Consider the following 17774-nt stretch of genomic DNA (forward strand, 5'->3'; position numbering starts at 1 on the left):
GCTGATCCGGCATAGGGTCGGATCAGAAACAGGTATGATGATATCTGATTTATTGAAACAAGGCCCGGACCCAAACTTTGTTTTCTTACACTGTGTGCACTATTCGTTCCGACATACTGCAAACCTGCTCATACCTACGGCAGGGCTTTTTTTTCAGGAGGTAAGTAAAACAGAGCGGGAAAAAGCAGTCCCAATCGCTCACTCTGCCAGCCTTGCAAGCACCATACCCGCCTTAGATGAGATTTAGTACTAGCGTCAGGACTCAGTCGATCCATTCTATAGGGCGAGACCGAACCAAAATCCCTAGAGTGATGTATCCAGAACCTATCGAGAGAACAGCAAATGCAATTCTAAACGCAGCTCCCCTAAATGTACCTAGCACGGAAGGTCTTGGGCTTTCTAACAGTCCTCCTTGTATTCGGCTAGAGCGTTGGCGCCTTCCAAGGTGTCTGCATCTATGTCCCTGCAAATTTAAGAGGAAGAGCGCAGCAGATGTGATCCCAAATGCGGTTTCCCCAAAGCTAGCAAGCATTTGGAAGGGTCTTGTCATTTCAGTGTCCATATCGTACGGCACCTCTAGAGTAGTCACAAGACTAATCCTGGCGTTGACTAGCCAGAAACACACACGATGCGAGGCTTTAGAAGGCTCTGTTAGTTAACCTGATATCCTCCATAACAACATGGACCGGAGCGTTAAGAGGAGGCGTAAAGTTAACAAGTTGAACGGCTATCTTAAGTCCTTAGCAGAGGATAAACACGCTAGGATTCTCTGCTACTATTAAGCCCTTAGAGGGCCTGTTTACCCCCTCTATTTCTGCCGCAATGAGTTAGATCGAATTAAAACAAGTCAATACTGTATACGATCCACAACGCTACCTTCCCCCTCCGTACAGTAGCGTCCTATGACCACATACTCAATCCAGCTCCCAAACTACCTCAAAATCGATAGGCCACTAACGATTGGGAATACTAGATACAGTTTCAATACCTCCCCACAACCTCCTCACGGTCTGTTAGAGCACTACTGCCCTTCCAGATTGGTGCGGGCCGGCGGCGATGACCTGGAAGATCCCTTATAGGGTGAGGATGGTTGCGTCCTGCTCCTGCTTTTGCCCTGGCTTCTGCGGCTGCTTTGGCCCCGTTGAGATGGAATTGCACTCGTCTAGTTCTATGTTGGGGGTGGGGACGCGGATCTGGTTGCGATTAAGCTCAAGGCGGTGGGTTCTACGTGATGTTCTTTAGTGGCTGCGTCTCTCTTTCTACTGCTCGCGAAGCTCTTTTTCCGTGTCTACCGTGACTCGGCTTCCATCCGAGCCTCCTCTTCTGGCTTTTCCATGGTGGGTTGAATTGACATATCAAGCTGGACCTAGGAATAGGCGGCAGGGCGTTACTATCGGAGGCGTCTGGTGTGGTGGAGAAGTGTAGTTCAGTCTCTTTAGCTAGAACATGCTAGAGCGCCTAAAGAATGCCATTCGCCATTTCCATTTATTCTTCAAGTCTTCTATCCAGTAAGTTTCCAGTCAAAGTATGCTGTGTAGTGCCAGCTACCTCGTCATTGTGGTTGCTACCCCAAACCCGTCTGGTAGAGCAGGAAAGCGGTCTGCTTCTGTTCCCCTTCCACAAATTTTCCTGACCTTAGGCTGGGCTTTTCCTACCTTTAGTTTACGAGCTAATCCAGAGTGAAGATGTGATGGAGAGGGGGATAGGAAAACATAGGGGGGGGGGGCAAAAGGAATCTCATCGCCGCAAATACCTGGATCTTCAGGGGTGGAGGACATGGGCAAGTGTATAGCTTAGGGGGAGTGTATTAGGAATGAACAAGACCAAGGGAGGACTGGCAATAGCTACAAACCCAGGTTAGAGCAAGTGTGCTTGTATTGCTTTTGCTAGTTCGATGTTACCTGTAGCATGACTAGCTTTCTTAATTCTGGAAAGACTACCTGGCAAGCGCCCAACTTGCCCTAGATCTACCTAGGGGTGACTACTAAGGATAAGCATGGGCCGTTTTAGGAGTGAATGGCGCGGCAAAGACCCCAAGAACCCTTGGGAGCACTCTGTAAAGGGACTTCAGGACCATGGCAGGCATCGCTGGTGGCATATGACCCATTAACAGAATATCCCCTAAAAATAGCCTAAATATGACGTGAAAGGCATGGTGGGTTGGATTATGTTAGTAACTTCTTCACTACATGCATGTACCGGGCGTTCTAGGGCCCAGACCGAAGCAGGCTCCCTTTTTTGCTGTCCCATCTTCCCACCTAGTATCTACTCACAGCTATCTATATCCTATTCTCCAGCACTAACCCTCTGACACTAAAAGAGCTACTATCAATACATTCTGTTTAACAGTTACTCCTAAATCCGTGTTTGTTAGCTTCCTCCGTAAATTTTTCCAGCGATGGGTAGAGGGTGATGCAAATATATCTGTCAGTCACACGCTCATGCAGCCATGACCGAAGCACTTTAATACACTTCAGTCTCTCATTCATCACTAGTCTAGCAATTCAAACACTCTATGCGCCCACTCTACCGGTCCATACATTCATACAAATGCCAACACCACCGCCATGCCCAAACCCCAAACCATTCTAGCTCCATGCTATCTTGCTCATACATTTTGCGTATAACCAGAAAAGCGCACATCAAAGGTGATGAATGGGTGAAAAAGAATCCAAGATCAGTGTGCCTGCGCACATTTTATCTATAAATGGATAAAAGAGACACTCATTTCGGCGTTAAGATATAATATATACAAGAGATATGTGGGGTATGCATGCGAAGCGACACTAATCTAGAATTCGGGATCGAAAACGTAGATAATATGTACAATGAATATGAATACGCATCAGAAAGGTTTAACAGCTGTTCAGCGAAGGCGTGATATATCACCAAGTTTCCTAAACACCAATTAGCGTCCCAAAATCACACAATTCAGACAAGGTGCTAGAATCTAGATCACTTACAGCAATATACTGCCCATCCTCCTTCTTCTTCCCCCAAAACTCCTTCGCCTCCGTCTCACACATGCCCCCCTTTTGCATTGCAACGTCGGTGAGAGCTCTCTCAACCCCCTCTCCCATACCCTTACTACTCCCGCACACAAATATACGGCCATCGAGCGCGTTAATGACAAACCAGACAATATCCGCTTGCAATCGGACTTCATCCTGGACGTATTTGGCCTCGCTGTAGCCAGGCCGGAACTTGCGGCTCTGAACAACGCGCTTGATTTCCGCTTCATGGTCGCCCAGTTCACCAGAGTAAAGCTCGTCAACCATCGAGTCGCGAACACCTTGGATAAGCCAGATTTTATTCGCACAGTTGGCGTTCTTAAGTCGATTGAGGATGAAGCCTCTGAAGGGGGCCATGCCTACTCCGGCTCCAATCAGCACCATAGGACCCTCGCCACCGAATTGACGGGAGAGCGGGTTAGCCATGAGACCACGGAACATGGGGACGCGGAGGTCAAGGGCGGCCCGGGGGTCGATTCCTTGATTTTCAGCGTTGATGAAAGCGTGGGCGATGCGTTCCATGAAGCCGCTGCCGACCCCTGTTCGAGAAGCGCTATCAGTGTGCCAATCGGGAGTTTCGTGGATGGTGACGGCCATTTCGATAAGGCGGCGGTTTCCAGGTAGGCCGGGACGGGCAGAGGATATGTGTGGGTCGTTTGAGAGGGAGTAGAAGCGTGGCGTCAATTGGTTGAGAACAGTTAGAAGGGCAGGTAGCGGTGGCTTGGAGGAAGGAAATGCGTGGAGAAGCTGAGCGGTGGTGATATGGGAGGTAGTTCGGAGGTCGCAGAAAGCAGCTTGGCCTTGAGCCGAAGAGAGATAGAGAAGAATCTTTCTTTCATTTGGAGCATCCGCGTATTCAGCCATGACGCGAAGCAGCTGCTTGGTTGCAGGATGAGATTGGACGTCTGAGCACCAAGTTAAGAGTTCACGGCGCGTCGTCACTAGCTCGCGTGGCTTGTCATCTCCCCAAATCGTCGGCCATCTCCCGCCCGTCGTCTTGAGAGTGACGGGTTTGTCTCGGACGAACTTGGGAATGCAGAGGACGTCAAAGAGTTCGTCGACAATCTCTGGCGCGTTGGGAGGGCAGATGCCAATAGCACCACCAACTTTAAAGTCCACGCCGCCCTCGTCGGGATAGTCTGTGACATCGAGATCGAAGTGAAAGGTACGTTTCTCGGCTCCCGGTTTTGTCAATTCTCGGGCGTGATAGACGGGCGCTGAGTAGACTTGATATGGCGGGTGCGGCTGGACGTACGCTGGTGGTTGGTGGTGGACTGGCGAGACGTGGCTAGACTGGTTTGCGGGAATCGAGTCGAAGGCCATGTTGACTGGAGGCAGGGGTGTGACGTTGGTGAGCTCAGTGTCCAGTCCGAGCGGACCTAGCCGCAGATTTAGACTTCTAAACGCGTGGTTGTCTGGGATGAGTATGGGGTCGTAGGTGGGCGATGCCGTGTCGGGGGCCAATGCATTCAGGAGACAGCACCCTCCGCCGCAACATTGGCTGATGAGCTTGGTGGCCGTTTCGCCATCGCCCAACAGCCTGCGAATGTCCTCAGGGCTCTCGGAGATGAGCGTGGTCGACGCGCGTCGGCCTCGCTGCTTCTCACCACCGTCGAGATCGACAGCGGCGGCAGGCAATTCCTGGAGCTTGTCGACCAGTTCGTCGACCTGAGGCTCTGTATTGGGCGTTAATGGCGCCTCGGACTCGCTGCTGTTGCCGCTCCATATTATGGACTCACCCGAGGACCTCGGCGAGTGCTCGGGATGTGCCTGGGCAGAGAGCTGCGGAATATCCCTCGGTTTGGAGGGTAAAGAACCGCCTGAGCGAGAGGTGGAGGTGGTAGGAATATGTTTCAGTCGTGCGTCGGTGGCCATGGCGAATGAAGGTTGATGAGGGCGAGGTGCGAGGGAGGCGTGTGGTGTTGAGGGCACAACAAAGGGCGCTGAGCCTGTTTATGTGGGCCATGGTTAGCAAGGGCTACGCTAAGGGGGTGCATGCTGGCGCCATTGAGAAACCTCCGCAGGATGTTGTGCCATATTCATTGCTTGAGAACAGCGCGGAACGCGGAGAAGTGCGGTGGTGATGGAATTTGGGCTTTATCAGATTATCAGATCGTGGGGGCTCGTCCTCACCTCTGGGTCGCTGCAGCCCGACAGGTGGCAAACAAGAAAACACTGACAGCCGCTGAACCGCCCTGCGCAATATAGCGATTCAAAATGTCGACAAGATGAAGGAATGTGCAATTGATTGTAGGTGTCAGAGTAATTCGGGGAAAAGAGGAGGGGAGCGGGAGGATATGATAATGATGAGGTCGTCGATGCACCAGGCCGATCGGTGGAGGAGCACGCAAAGAGGCTGAGGATGAGCAAAGCAATTGCATGCCCTGACCAACAAATTGCTTGTTGTGCCGAACCGCCCTCCCGAGAGCGGAAGATATGCCGCCGTTGATTCACAATCCCTATCCTGCTTCACCCGACTAAACTCTTTCTCACTCGGCAGAAGGACAGCTGTCCACGGGAGATACAGCGCCTTGCGAATCCCGGACGCGTGGGCGCCTCTTTCGTGACTGGAAAAGCCATCCTTTAATCCTCCACCTTCAAAGGAGGTCACCCTCCCCTTTCTAGGATCTCTGCCACTGAGTTCCTCACTCGGGGTTCCTCTGGGTACCTCCTGGCTGCCTCCGCCGTCTCGGCTGTCGGCGGCGCGCTGGTCAGACGCTTTCACCATGAGTCTCTCCTGACCTCAACACATTCACTGGCTCCGTGGTCGGCTTCACCTTCACCGCCTCCACAACTCTCCGTCCGTTCACTCCTCCAGACCACACACGTCTACACATGCAAACTTCACAGCGAGCTGAACGCTGGGAACACTGAACGCCGACCTAGAAGCTGAGAAGGCTAGAGGAGCAGTGATGGGGGGTTTCGGAACCGCTATCTTGTCACAGTATCCCGTTCCAATCCTCGTTCGCCTGGCCAGGCAATTTGTTCATCTATCACTTGCATGCAGCTTCAGCCACACTCTCAGGTGCCAAGTCGCGGATTAACTTTCCGCATTTTGACCATCACAGTATCACAATCAACCCTTAGAGCACATCCGGTCTCTGACAATATACCCTGTACTCGCCATGTTCCGGAATCACTTCCTTTCGAACTACGAAGGAATCCGGAGGATATCTTTACACGGAAATGTCCACAACCCGGCATCAAACGGTCATCACTAGAAGCGGCCCCACAGTGTTCAATATCGGCTACGCTGCGACATCGGAAAGTGGGCAAGCCTTTTCGCTCCCCACATCCATGTATCACAGAGTACCGTTTTTCGCCACTTGCGATCGTCAAGATTAGCTCATCTCAAGGAAACTAATCTCAATTCATCATGAAATGATTATGCAATAGAGAAAATAATGGCTCTACACTACCCTGACTCCAGGTAAAAATGCAGGTAACGAAAAGAGAAGAGTTCTAGATGCGATTTCATCTCGAAAACGTCATCGAGCCTGGCTCACATGCCTTCACATGGCTCTGAGGTATCATCTTTCCATCATATCCAGACCTTTCACGTTCGTATGCTGCTCAGAAAGACCCCTCTTTTTTGAACCCCCGCCTCTACTTCACTATTCTTCCTCTTCTTCGTGCTTTCCACTACTTCACCCTTCCACCATATCTTCCTTCTCCCCATTCAACTTCACCTCTACTCATCATACTTCCCACTCAACTTCACCAACCCCTGATCCTCATTCTCCTTTTTGCTCCTCTGACTCCATTCAGGCGCTTCATCAATCCCTTCACCCTCCTCTTTATCTGCCTGCTCTTTGTCCTTATGCACCGTCGACGGAGCATGCTCTGCGGGAGAATAGATGGTAACAAGTTCGAGTGGCTCATCACCCCGAGTGACAAACTGATGCTGTGTGCCTGCCGGCACAACAACTACGTCGCCAGCACTCACTTCCTGGTTTTTGCCAGCGATGGTCGCGAGGCCTTTACCGGATGTGAAAAGCAGGATTTGGTCGACTGTATGGACCTGGTCGGCCATTAGCACTAACAACCACTTACAATCGCAATCATTCCCAGAACTCCACGGCAACCTCCACCCTTACCTCCTGCCTCCCGCCTCCCACCTCCCACACAAAAAGAATATATATACGTACCTCGTCCCCAATCTCCCCACCCACCGGCACCTCCATCGCCACAACCTGACTATACAGCCCCGTATGCAACACGGTTCTAAACTCTCCAAATCTCCTCACACTACTCATTAATCCCTTGAAATACACCATATCATGCTTCAGCGCCTTAACATCATTCTCCCGATTCCCAGCCATCTTGTACTCCTCTTCCCTCTCGTGACTGCGATGCGATCTCGCTGCGTGCAAGTTACTAGAGTGATGGATATTCACGGTTTTGGAAATATTGACCCAGTTCGCGCGTTTGAAGGGCGTGGTGTGTGATGGAATGCGGTATGAGGTAAAGGATGCGGTTTTCAGCATGGGGGAGTGCGTGCAGTGTTCGAGGTGAGGGATGGGAGAGAAGGGGATGGGTTCTGGTTCTAGCTCTTCTTCAGTAGGGGGGGTTGGCGGCGAGTTATGTACTCGACGCGTGGCGTGGGTTTCGTAGGTGGCAGATGGTGCCATTCCGCACAAGGTTTACTATGCAAGCAGGTGTCGTCTGTATGTGTGGATGACGTCAAGATATTTGATGCTGCAAGCGAAATGCTGGGGTTTGTCCAGCTGTCGAGTTTGATTCGTTGGCCTATTGATATTGTCAGCTCCGTCGTTCTAGACTTTGTGATTGTTGATATGATGTGTTGTGCTGTTCTGCTAAGTAGCATTTTGTTTGTGTGTGTGTGTGTGGTCGGGGTGTACATATCTTCACACGACTTACTAATTCCCGACCATGCCTCCTACCCCATTCCCATGACATCCACATCTTCCATGCCTTTTCTACTTCTCATTTCGATGCTAACATTCCCAGGTAAGAATTCTCATATACGTACGTTCACTATCCCTTCCCAATGACTCCCCACAGAAAGCCTCGTTTGTTTAGTTCGGTAGCGGTGGTTTTGATTTCTTTATGGAGTGCCTCGTAGTTAAACCTCAAAGGTTGCGTCGCGTATTCAAAAGGCTTGTTGAACAAAAACTCAAAGATAGATATTGTCGGGCCTGACATATTGAAAAAAGAAAATCTTTCGTCGCCGTGGTGGTGAGACCAGGTTAATATACTTCCTCACTATCTACCTAGGCAAGAACACAGCTCAGCTGTGGATCTGATACGTGTGTGAGCAATCGCAAGGTATCCTGACTGAAAGTGTTGGGCCGAGGACGAGAGGAATTGCTATCTTCAGTAGAGCCGGTGAGAAGCGTGAGGCAGAACGTGTTGTATCATTCGGATGATACGACCCAGCCACGCTGACAAAAATTTCTCGGTGGTGAGGTTGGATGGGTATCGTATGACAGCCAAGAAGTGACACCACCGCCATGCCATGCATCCCACTTCATCCCACTCCCACCCCTGCAAATCGATGCAGCCGCCCGTTGAGCCTCCACTTTCCGTCGTTCCCAGCTTTCAAGACGCCAGGGGGCGCAACACACATGTGAGATTCGACACCGCCCAAATGAGTCGATATTTGCGGAGATTTCCGGAACTCCTGGCCATCGAGAGAGTTCCCGTGTGCAATTCGTGAAGTTAATATTACAGTACATGCCCAGCTGACCATTTGCCTCTTAGAAGAAGTGGATCCCTTTTGTAGGCAACCACCCAATATTCCGTCTCCAACACAGCACGCAACGGAAGGCTGTTGAGGGACTCGTGTTTTTTTATATTGTGCGCCACCATACACCGCACGATCGTTACACTACGATTTCCCGAGCCGGTCGCCATTCGCCGCTATCTCGGCCTACGGCTCGAAGACGTTGATGGTGTGGACGGCATCATGACGCTCTCACCATTTCGTCGGCCTTCCGATTGCAATTGCGATCGGGGTGACCCATCGTCATCGCCATCGTCATCGTCGTCTCTTTCCAGATCCTCCTCAATCTCTTCCTCCTCTGTCGGGCGCGGGTCTTGCACTCTGACTTCCCGGGTCTCGACGTCCCCACCGCTAAGCTGCCATTCCATGAGCTTGGTAAATGCGCCGTCTGGGTTTGCGGCGAGGTCCTTGTAGGTCCCTTCTTCGGCAACTTGACCATCCGAACCGATGCAGATGATGCGGTCAGAGCGCTTGATTGTGGATAGACGATGCGCGATGCTGATTGTTGTGTTTTTCTCGCGGAGAAGGACGCCGAGGGCTTGGTTCACGAGGGTTTCGGATTCGGCGTCAAGTGCGCCTGGGTGAAGATGTCGGTCGATGGGCAGGAGGGGAGCGGTAGTGGGACTTACTGGTTGCTTCATCCAGGATAAGGATGTCAGGTTTCTTGATGAGAGCGCGTGCAATAGCGATACGCTGCTTCTGGCCACCTGAGAGCTGTGTTCCTCGCGCGCCGACATGGGTTTCGAGGCCATCGGGCTGCCATACGTTAGTTTTGTTGTGCCTTCATTGCGAGCACCCCACATATCAGCGACTTACGAAATCACCGATGAACTGGCAATTAGCCTTACGAGCTGCCGCTACGATTTCCGCACGAGTAGCGTGAGGAACTCCATACGCAATGTTCTCCGCAATGGTCCCCGAGAAAAGCACAGGCTCTTGACCGACGTAGCCAATCTTTCTTCGCAATTGCTTCGCGTTTAGTCCCGTGATGTCTCGGCCATCTATGGTGATTTTCCCCCCGGTAGGAGTATAGAATCTCAGCAACAAACTCGCCACAGTAGATTTGCCGGCTCCGCTAGGTGCAACAATGGCAACATTTGTACCTTGCTCGATCCGGAAGTTCAGATCCGTGAAGATGGAAACAGCGGGGCGAGTTGGGTAGCTAAATGATACATGCTTGAACTCAATTGGACCTTGGGCGGACTTGACGGGTTGGCCAACGGTTGGCGAAATCGTGGGGTTCCGGTCTTGGAGCTCGAAAAGGCGGCTTGCAGCACCCACGCCCTTCATCATCTCTCCCCAAAATCCAGATAGGCCGACCATACTTGACCCAGCATAAGCTGTATACATCAGGAACGAAGATAGCTCTCCAATGGTGATAGCTCCAGATTTGACCATGCTGCCTCCGACATATAAGACTGCAATGACGGTCAAGTTGCCCATCAAACCAGTAGTGCCGTAGAAAGTTGCAGCCACAATGGCCTCTTTCTTGCCAAGTTCGAATATCCTCTTGACTTGGCGGTTATAGCGCCCCGCTTCTTGCATCTCTCCAGCAAATGCCTGGCTAGTCTTGACGTTGCCTAGCCGTTCTTCAGCGATCTTAGTCAGGGTTCCGAGATTCTTCTGGATCTTCCGACTGATGTTCCGCAACATCCTACCGGAGAAGAAGGCTGCGATAGCAACTGGCGGGCCGACTAAAGCAAGAATGCCAGTAAGCTTGATGCTAACCCAGCCCATCATAGCAAAGCCTGCTGCACCGCTAACAGCCGCCCGTAGACCGTCTGACAAGTTCTGTGTGATGCTCTTGCCTACAATGATTGTATCAGATCCGAGGCGGGAGATGAGGTCTCCTACTCTGTTGGCGTCAAAAAACTCTGCGTTCTGAATGAAGGTCTTCCTGTACAGCTTCGATCGCAGTCGTGCGACAATGCGCTCTCCGACGATGCGAAGAATAATGATGCGTCCAAAGTTTGCCGCCGCGCCAGTAGCAAGCACTCCTGCTAATGCGATGTAGAAAGTAGTCATATCCAATCCAAAGAGCATATCTTTAGCACCACCAGGCTGTGTCGCGATGTCCAAGATCTTCCCGATTGAGAAGGGCACGGATAAAGACACAGCAGACGAAACCAAGAGGAACATGAATGCCACAGAGAGGGTCTTCAGTTCCGGCTTGGCAATCTTGATTAACCTCCAGACTTCCTTCATGCTGCCTGGCTGGCCACCTGGCGTTCCCTCTTTACTGAGCTTCGCGCTGAGATTGACGTGTGCCGCTGCATTTGCCTTTTCAGATCTGCCGAAGCCAACCTCTTCCTCTGTGCCATCGTGCTCCTCGATGTCGATGATGCCCTTCTCTTTCATCTCATCTTTGTACGATTTGCGAGCCTTTGCTGGCGCGCTGCCATCCTTCTTCGCCTCTGTCAGCGCTCTTGAAACGCAAAATATGCGGAAGGGCGGGAGATTCTGGCGTAGAGGGGGGATGGCCGCGGTAAATCGCGGCGGGACAGGACGTAGGATGCCATTGTGGCGTGGAGGAGCGGAGAATTCGGTAGCTCTCGGTCGGGACGAAAACGCCCTTGATATCACGGGCGACGCAAGCTGTTGTCGCCACTGTATGCTAGAGAAAAGAGCTCCATTACCAGGACTATTCCACGCCTTGGCGGAGAGCGGCAAATTGCCGCGCATGGCTGAGCGCGGGGGGTGGAAGGAGGCCTCGTACGGCCTACCGAGTATTAATGGGTATCCGAAGGCTTGTCAGGGACGTCGGCATGTCGATAGGGTGTGCAGAGAGCAGAGACGTGGGTGTTGGTTGGGAGTCAAAAGCTTTCGACAAGCTTCTGGACAAAAGTTCTCGGCTCGGAGAATGACGAAACGACAAAACGAACCGGCAATCGGCACCAACACGTGCCCGATCCGATCTGTTTCGATAACTCCCGATGCGAGATTGCTCTCCTCCTAGCATTTACCTCCCTTAACTCCTCAATCATTCACTCTCTCACGGTGTTGCAGACATGGATTCATCAAATGAATAGGTCGCAGAACGTAAATAGCTCGCTTCAGATCTGTGACGACATTGTCCAATCATGTCTCAGCAAACAACGCTGCCTTGTAGCCACACAGCCACAGAAGGATGACTGTGGTGAAAGTTAGAAACTCCGATTTCGACTCATCTCGTTGATTAGCCTTTCCCTTTCCCTCCTCCATTGATAATTAGCTAGGTTTTCCTTTGCGTAGCTTGCACTGAGCTCTTCACTACCTCTGCTTGCCCATTCGTCCTACAGGTCATTTTAGTCTCTTTCTTTCCCCGCACGTATGCTAGGTTCTATATCTTAGAAGCAGAGCTCATCTTAACCATGCCGCCCATTCATCTCGAAGGCACCACTCTCGAAGGAGGAGGGCAACTCCTTCGCATTGCCCTTGGTCTCTCCAGCCTCACCAAAATCCCCATTCAAATCACCAACATCCGCGGGAAACGATCAGGGGGTGGTGGACTGAAAGCACAGCACTTAACCTCAGTTCAATGGCTCGGCAAAGCTTCGAATGCAAGAGTCAGTGGCGTGGGCTTGAAGAGCAAGGAAATCACCTTCACTCCAGATCCTTATTGCTTGACCATCGAACGCAGGAAACTAGAAGTACGTGGAAACTAATATAGACAAACGTCTGTTTTTCCAGGAGGTCTGATTCATAATATAGGTGTCTGCATCAACCGCCCATATCCTAATCAACCAAAACACCCCAGGCAGCATCAGCCTCGTATTCCAAGCAATCCTCCCTTATCTCATCTTCTCCGGCTCAAATTCCCCAATTCAGGTCAGGATATCGGGTGGAACAAATGTTTCTAACTCACCCTCATATGACTATGTCCAGCAAGTTCTTCTTCCCATGCTTTCTTGTATTGGAATCCCTCCAATAACATCCGAACTACATTCACGGGGATGGTCAACCGGATCCACAAGACTCGGTACTACTTCCTATACCATCACCCCATTGCCCTCGGGATCTAGTTTACCAGCGTTCCAACTCGCCCAGCGCGGCGAAATTCGCCATGTCAAGGCTACTATTCTTGCCCCAAAAGCATGCGAATCGCATTTCCGGGATGAACTAGAAGTTATGTTTAATAAGAGACGCACGGCTATCTTCGGTGATCAAGGAAACGAAAACGAGACAGAATTCGACGTTTCTTTCGAACCCTCTGGCCACGACAAACGCTTCTACCTTCTCCTCGTCGCCACCACGTCAACCGGATACAAGCTTGCGCGTGATTGGCTGTATGACCACGGGATCCGGACTGGTAAAATCGACACCGTGATATCTAAGATGGCCAAAAAAGTCTTCGCAGATCTGATTGCCGAGATTGAGCACGGTGGTTGTGTGGATGAGTATTTGCGGGACCAACTCGTTGTTTTCCAGGCACTGGCGAAAGGAAGGAGTAGAGTGAGTGGAGGGAAATTGGCCCCAAGTTTGCACGCCGAGACTGCGCATTGGGTTGTTAATATGCTGCTTGGGGTGGAGCTAGATGATGATGGGGGTTGTGAAGGCGTGGGGTTTGTTGCTGGCCAGGGGGTGGGGAAAGATGGTATCGAGAAGACAGAAGCAGATATGGTCAAGGCCCTCGACCATCTCGAAGTGTAGGAAATGTTATGGATGTATCAATCCTATCATACAGCGGCCGAGGACGCAAGCCACGATTCGTCCGCTACATCGCCCAAGAACCAATGGATAATTCCGGTCGATGAAAAGAACCATCCCTCTTCACTAGCGGGATTGTAGATTTGTGGGCCTGATATACTATAATCATTAAGCAAGCGGTCTCCATGGCTGAGTTGAGCTATCCTTCGGAGGTGCAGGCGTTGAGGGAACAGTGCATGTGGCGATTTTCACACCCCAAAGGGGGGGCGAACCTAGCGAAATATTGCAAGAAATAAGGGACCGAACCATGATGCTGTTGTGCAGTGTCCTTGGGCGTTGGAGGAAGGGGTCGAAAGTAGCGCGCCAGTGGAAGTCAGGCCAATAGCCCTAGCACCTGGAAAGTAGGTCCATGGTACCTACCCTAAGAAAACCGGTTGAAAACGAGTCAGAAACGACTCCGCTACACCACAGTCCCTCCCGAACGCACAAATCGTCCTCTTGTTTCAGTAGCTCGATAGCTGAATATCTCCACAGATGGCTCTAACTTCCTCCGCCATCAAATTCGTTCTCAGTCGAAAAGAGTGATACTCAGTACCGGCCTTGGTTGAAAGTCGCATCCATTTAACCTCCTTTCCATCCAGGATGAAGCGAAGGGCATCTCAGAATAAGATTTTGATCCCGACGAAAGTTGGGAACTTAGCACTCTTAGTGCTTTTCAGCTCCGTGCGCCATGTGGTCGGAAAGCCGTCATATGCATCAACAATGCAGAAGTACTCCAACGAGGGCGGGGAATTTCGTGGAGGGAGTTAGGCAGTGACTCTACGAATGTTGAGGATGAAAGAGGGAAATATTTGTGACTTGTAGTAGCAATCACTTCCACTATGCTTGGCTCAAGTTATTAAAAGGTCATTCCGAACACCATACTCTTTCTGCCCTACACCAAAACTAATCAAGGTCGAACACTACCCAACCTTTCGGAATTTCGCCATCATTCAGAATTGACAGTAACAACGAAGATAACTTGCATATTTTAGCTCCGACTCAAGCCTTGCCGAATGAGCTCATAGTAGAAATCGCATACTGTCTTCGCGACTCCGATAATACCGCCCGGGGAGCTATCAAAGGAAGTTGTAAATAATTTGCGATTCTTCTATTCTTCGACACACGACAGAGACAAGCTCGACAACCCAGATGCCTCTAATGTCCAGGCAGGCCGACTTATGGGACAGTTTGCGGGCCAACATTCCGCGGTTATAGAGTTGCTGACTACTCTCACGTTGAATGTTGAGCGATTGAGTCTGCATGGATTTAACTCGATGGTGGATTTCTATAATGGTTCTGTGGTTACCTGATCGACGACGAGATCTGCCAGACTAACGTTATGTTGAACATCAAGCATCTCGAGACCACCCTTGCAATAATTCCGCGAACGTAGCTTTGTCTTCCATCCCTGTTGACAGTAGAAATTTCTATCGCTGGTCCGTAGCAGGATACAATGGCGAACAGCCGAGATCACGAAAGGTGAGTGTCAATATTCTAAGAATCCGTTGCAAGGACAAGTTCACCTTTGAGATTGGCAGAAAACACTTCTTTCAACTACTCCGAAGTTTGCACACCGATCCTGATGCCTTGAAGATACTGTCTCCGGTTTTCGGGGTGGCATCGCCACCCTGAAGAATATTCATGGACTACTTTATTAACGGAGACATGAAATCTATTCCAACTTGAGATACTATATTAATTCTATGCACACAACTGTCCAGATAACACACCTTCCCCAGCTTAAGAAACTTCTAGCATTTTGGCCACATTTCCATCCCCAGATTTTCATTCTAGATGGATCACGAGAGGTGAACTGGAAGAAAGTATTTTTTTTTCTGCGCCTAACCCCATATCTTGAATTCTCCACGATTCGGTTCAGGAAGGGTTATGAGTTAAAGGAAGTCGTTAACTCCAAGTACAGCCTGCGACAGATCAAGCTCTACCTCGAAGAAGAGCTTCATATGGGGATTCAGCGTGATGTCATAGAGAACTTTGAGACGATAGTGGGGACACCAAAACGCTTACGTGTGCGTCATCCTCACCGAGTGCATTCCACTGTGCAGTATTGAGCTTTCATTACAATGCCGCACATTCTACTAGGACATAGTCAGATTCTCTCTAATTCATGCTTAGTTCACGGCTCTGGTATTCTATTCATAAAACCCGCTCCTTCGATCGCCCTTGTCTTTTTCTGTGTACTCTACCTCGCAGCTTAACACGGTCGCTTCTCAACAAGACGCAAGAGGCACTGCCACTTGGTGGCTCCCTCATGAAGTCCATGCAAGGTAAATACTATCTGATCATCACCTCCGCCCGAACTCCTTATATACATGGCTTCATTCTTGCACCACGATGGTCCGAGCTCGACGTTTAAATTAGAGTTCGAGTCCTTGAAGAAGTCTCGGGGATTCTCCCAAGATTTCCGTAACTTATCCCTTGCCTGTCGAGAATTCTTTTCTTGCGCACTGGAGATCTTGTTTGGAACTCTTGTTTTGGGACCCTCTAATGAGTCCGCATTGCCACATCTAGTGCCTCTTACCGGAACTCTTTTTTGCCACTGTAATCTGTTGAATAAAGTGAGGAATCCCACGGCGTAACCTATAAGACTATGAGCGACTTACAATCTCTAGGCGCTCGGTCGAGGCTGTTCATCACGTTCAAAGACTTTGACACTAGCACGTCTCTCAGTGATGCTATCAAGTACATTCCAAAGGATGAACTTGCTTTAGAGAGTGGCAATTGACACATTAACTCTCAATACGAACTTGAAGATGCTATTTAGCATCTTCTTTTTCGCCTTTCCTTTAATTGAGCAGGGAAGCATCGTCGATGACAAGCGACACGGTCTATCCGGCCTTCTAACACCACCACGCCTTATTACATACGATAATGCCGATCCTCTAAGCGTAACAACTCACAACCATCCTCAAGTCCATTCCCAGCTCTACATTATCTGTCGATGAGGGTATACGCCATCCCAAGCCAATTACTCCAGAATCCCACTCCGAGGACATGTGATCTCGTTGCGCCAACCGGCTGGGGGGGCATTTCCTTGCGATGTAGACTTAAACATCACACATATTACCTACCTTCGTATGGGGATTGGGGCCTTCAGGGTGCGACTCAGTGCTACTCACTTTCTTTTTGAGACCCGTACCCTGCTGAGCAGCTTCAAGAACCTCAAGGTCCTCGATCTATACAACGTGCACCCCTTCCGAATGGCCATCCGAATCTAGAACAAACATGATGTGAGAAATGCGACTGCTCCGAAGAAACTCCTTTACCCTACTTATTTCACCGGGCCAACTCTGGAGATTTTGAAGACAGCTCCAATATAGTTCGAGTTCAATATCATGTCAACTAGGCTATCACGCTCGCTAGCAGTCTCCCACAGCTTGCATCATTTATCTCTCCCTGATATAGGATCAGCCCCTTCAAACAGTGGCAAGGATTGTTCGATTGCAGCATTGCGGCTTTCCTTCCTCCAGTCTTGAGAAACTTGATATCATTAACGGGGGCGATGATACGACTGAATGGGTGCAGGATATTGTAGATGACGGAGATGGTCTTCCGGGATTATATGAGCTCCGTTTCATGTTGCATTCGGGCATCATGCATAGAGTAATTCCATTGTCTTCGGCTTTGAGTGAAGAATAGTCGGTGGTCTAGCGGCAGGAGATGAGTTTTTCCTAGCAGGAATTGATGGTGGGTATTAAGGTCTTATTGCGCAAAACATGATTGATAGAATTTGGTTGGGGGATTAAAAACCGGTATATCGAATGGTATACCATGTGGGGTTTAATACAGGGAGATTAATCACCATAGTCGCGAACATGGACCGAGCCAGCCAGGCGTTGGCGCAAGTGCTCCCTGTAAGCGTACGTAGGACTTGTTGAAATGGCAGGTATACCCAGTAGGGTGAGGCAAGCAGGATGGGTTAAAGAGGCTGCATCAGCTGAAGATGTTTACACCAACAAATGCAGGAGCTATTGGGTAGTGTAAGGTATATAGCCTGAGCTGCGCTCCTTATCGAATACAGCAACTTTTCATTTTCAATAATTAACAGGACTTACGCAGCTCTAGCAGAACGAGGTAACGTTGCCCAGTCTTCCGTTCACCATCATGAACGCGGATGGGGCTTGAGAGAGGTACAGATCCGAGGCCAACAATACCTGTTACAACTGTCTAACCTTGGGCACCCCGACGCGGCTGCAGCACGCATTCTGACTACCCCGCTTGCAAAGCAAGAACCTTAGCACTCAGGCAAATTTAGTAAGGCGCTATTATTAGAGACGCGTGATTTGCTACGGTACAAGGAGGTACTTCCTTGACTTGCTGTTTCCAAACAC

At 50.2% G+C, this 17774-nt stretch overlaps 6 protein-coding genes across 6 annotated transcripts; 3 read left to right on the forward strand and 3 right to left on the reverse strand.

The window, feature by feature from the left end:
- Positions 1-902: 902 nt before the first annotated feature.
- BDR25DRAFT_356529 (uncharacterized protein) lies at positions 903-1861 on the forward strand (the record flags this gene model as incomplete). Its single annotated transcript, XM_033695654.1, has 8 exons — positions 903-1008; positions 1037-1140; positions 1167-1228; positions 1275-1411; positions 1454-1508; positions 1539-1679; positions 1733-1784; positions 1823-1861. The coding sequence occupies 8 exons, from the start codon at positions 903-905 to the stop codon at positions 1859-1861; spliced, it is 696 nt and encodes a 231-aa protein (XP_033546127.1).
- A 935-nt stretch (positions 1862-2796) lies between these two features.
- Positions 2797-5077, reverse strand: BDR25DRAFT_47750 (uncharacterized protein). The gene is made up of 2 exons (XM_033698629.1): positions 2964-5077; positions 2797-2897 (listed from the first exon to the last, which is right to left on the reverse strand). Exons 1-2 carry the CDS (start codon positions 4884-4886, stop codon positions 2886-2888), a joined length of 1935 nt encoding a protein of 644 aa, XP_033546128.1. The 5' UTR covers positions 4887-5077; the 3' UTR covers positions 2797-2885.
- BDR25DRAFT_47749 (uncharacterized protein) lies at positions 5078-5875 on the reverse strand. Its single transcript, XM_033698628.1, has one exon. The coding sequence runs from the start codon at positions 5737-5739 to the stop codon at positions 5269-5271; it is 471 nt and encodes a 156-aa protein (XP_033546129.1). The 5' UTR covers positions 5740-5875; the 3' UTR covers positions 5078-5268.
- Positions 5876-6702: 827 nt separating this feature from the next.
- Positions 6703-11439, reverse strand: BDR25DRAFT_326171 (uncharacterized protein; the record flags this gene model as incomplete). Its single annotated transcript, XM_033692258.1, has 7 exons — positions 6703-7032; positions 7160-7358; positions 7893-7937; positions 8995-9334; positions 9387-9513; positions 9574-11144; positions 11394-11439. 7 exons carry the CDS (start codon positions 11437-11439, stop codon positions 6703-6705), a joined length of 2658 nt encoding a protein of 885 aa, XP_033546130.1.
- Positions 11440-12006: 567 nt separating this feature from the next.
- Positions 12007-13706, forward strand: BDR25DRAFT_47876 (RNA 3'-terminal phosphate cyclase). The gene is made up of 2 exons (XM_033698630.1): positions 12007-12386; positions 12448-13706. The coding sequence occupies exons 1-2, from the start codon at positions 12108-12110 to the stop codon at positions 13384-13386; spliced, it is 1218 nt and encodes a 405-aa protein (XP_033546131.1). The 5' UTR covers positions 12007-12107; the 3' UTR covers positions 13387-13706.
- Positions 13707-14025: 319 nt separating this feature from the next.
- Positions 14026-17681, forward strand: BDR25DRAFT_356533 (uncharacterized protein; the record flags this gene model as incomplete). The annotated part of the gene is made up of 21 exons (XM_033695655.1): positions 14026-14070; positions 14103-14236; positions 14338-14513; positions 14557-14702; positions 14756-14814; positions 14847-15039; positions 15207-15450; positions 15496-15608; positions 15662-15793; positions 15825-16018; positions 16069-16125; positions 16157-16331; positions 16357-16439; positions 16541-16628; positions 16679-16780; positions 16849-17021; positions 17078-17130; positions 17171-17216; positions 17251-17288; positions 17330-17423; positions 17465-17681. 21 exons carry the CDS (start codon positions 14026-14028, stop codon positions 17679-17681), a joined length of 2562 nt encoding a protein of 853 aa, XP_033546132.1.
- Positions 17682-17774: the final 93 nt, after the last annotated feature.

Source organism: Lindgomyces ingoldianus (genome assembly GCF_010093535.1).
Source record: "Lindgomyces ingoldianus strain ATCC 200398 unplaced genomic scaffold BDR25scaffold_21, whole genome shotgun sequence".
Lineage (NCBI taxonomy): Eukaryota > Fungi > Ascomycota > Dothideomycetes > Pleosporales > Lindgomycetaceae > Lindgomyces > Lindgomyces ingoldianus.

What these genes read in the sequence shown, in the direction of transcription:
- BDR25DRAFT_47750 (XM_033698629.1), bottom strand. Translation starts at nt 4,886, where the DNA reads ATGGCCACCGACGCACGACTGAAACATATTCCTACCACCTCCACCTCT.
- BDR25DRAFT_47749 (XM_033698628.1), bottom strand. Translation starts at nt 5,739, where the DNA reads ATGGTGAAAGCGTCTGACCAGCGCGCCGCCGACAGCCGAGACGGCGGA.
- BDR25DRAFT_47876 (XM_033698630.1), top strand. Translation starts at nt 12,108, where the DNA reads ATGCCGCCCATTCATCTCGAAGGCACCACTCTCGAAGGAGGAGGGCAA. An exon ending in TCGAACGCAGGAAACTAGAA is followed by an intron (nt 12,387 to 12,447) that starts GTACGTGGAAAC and finishes TTCATAATATAG; the next exon opens with GTGTCTGCATCAACCGCCCA.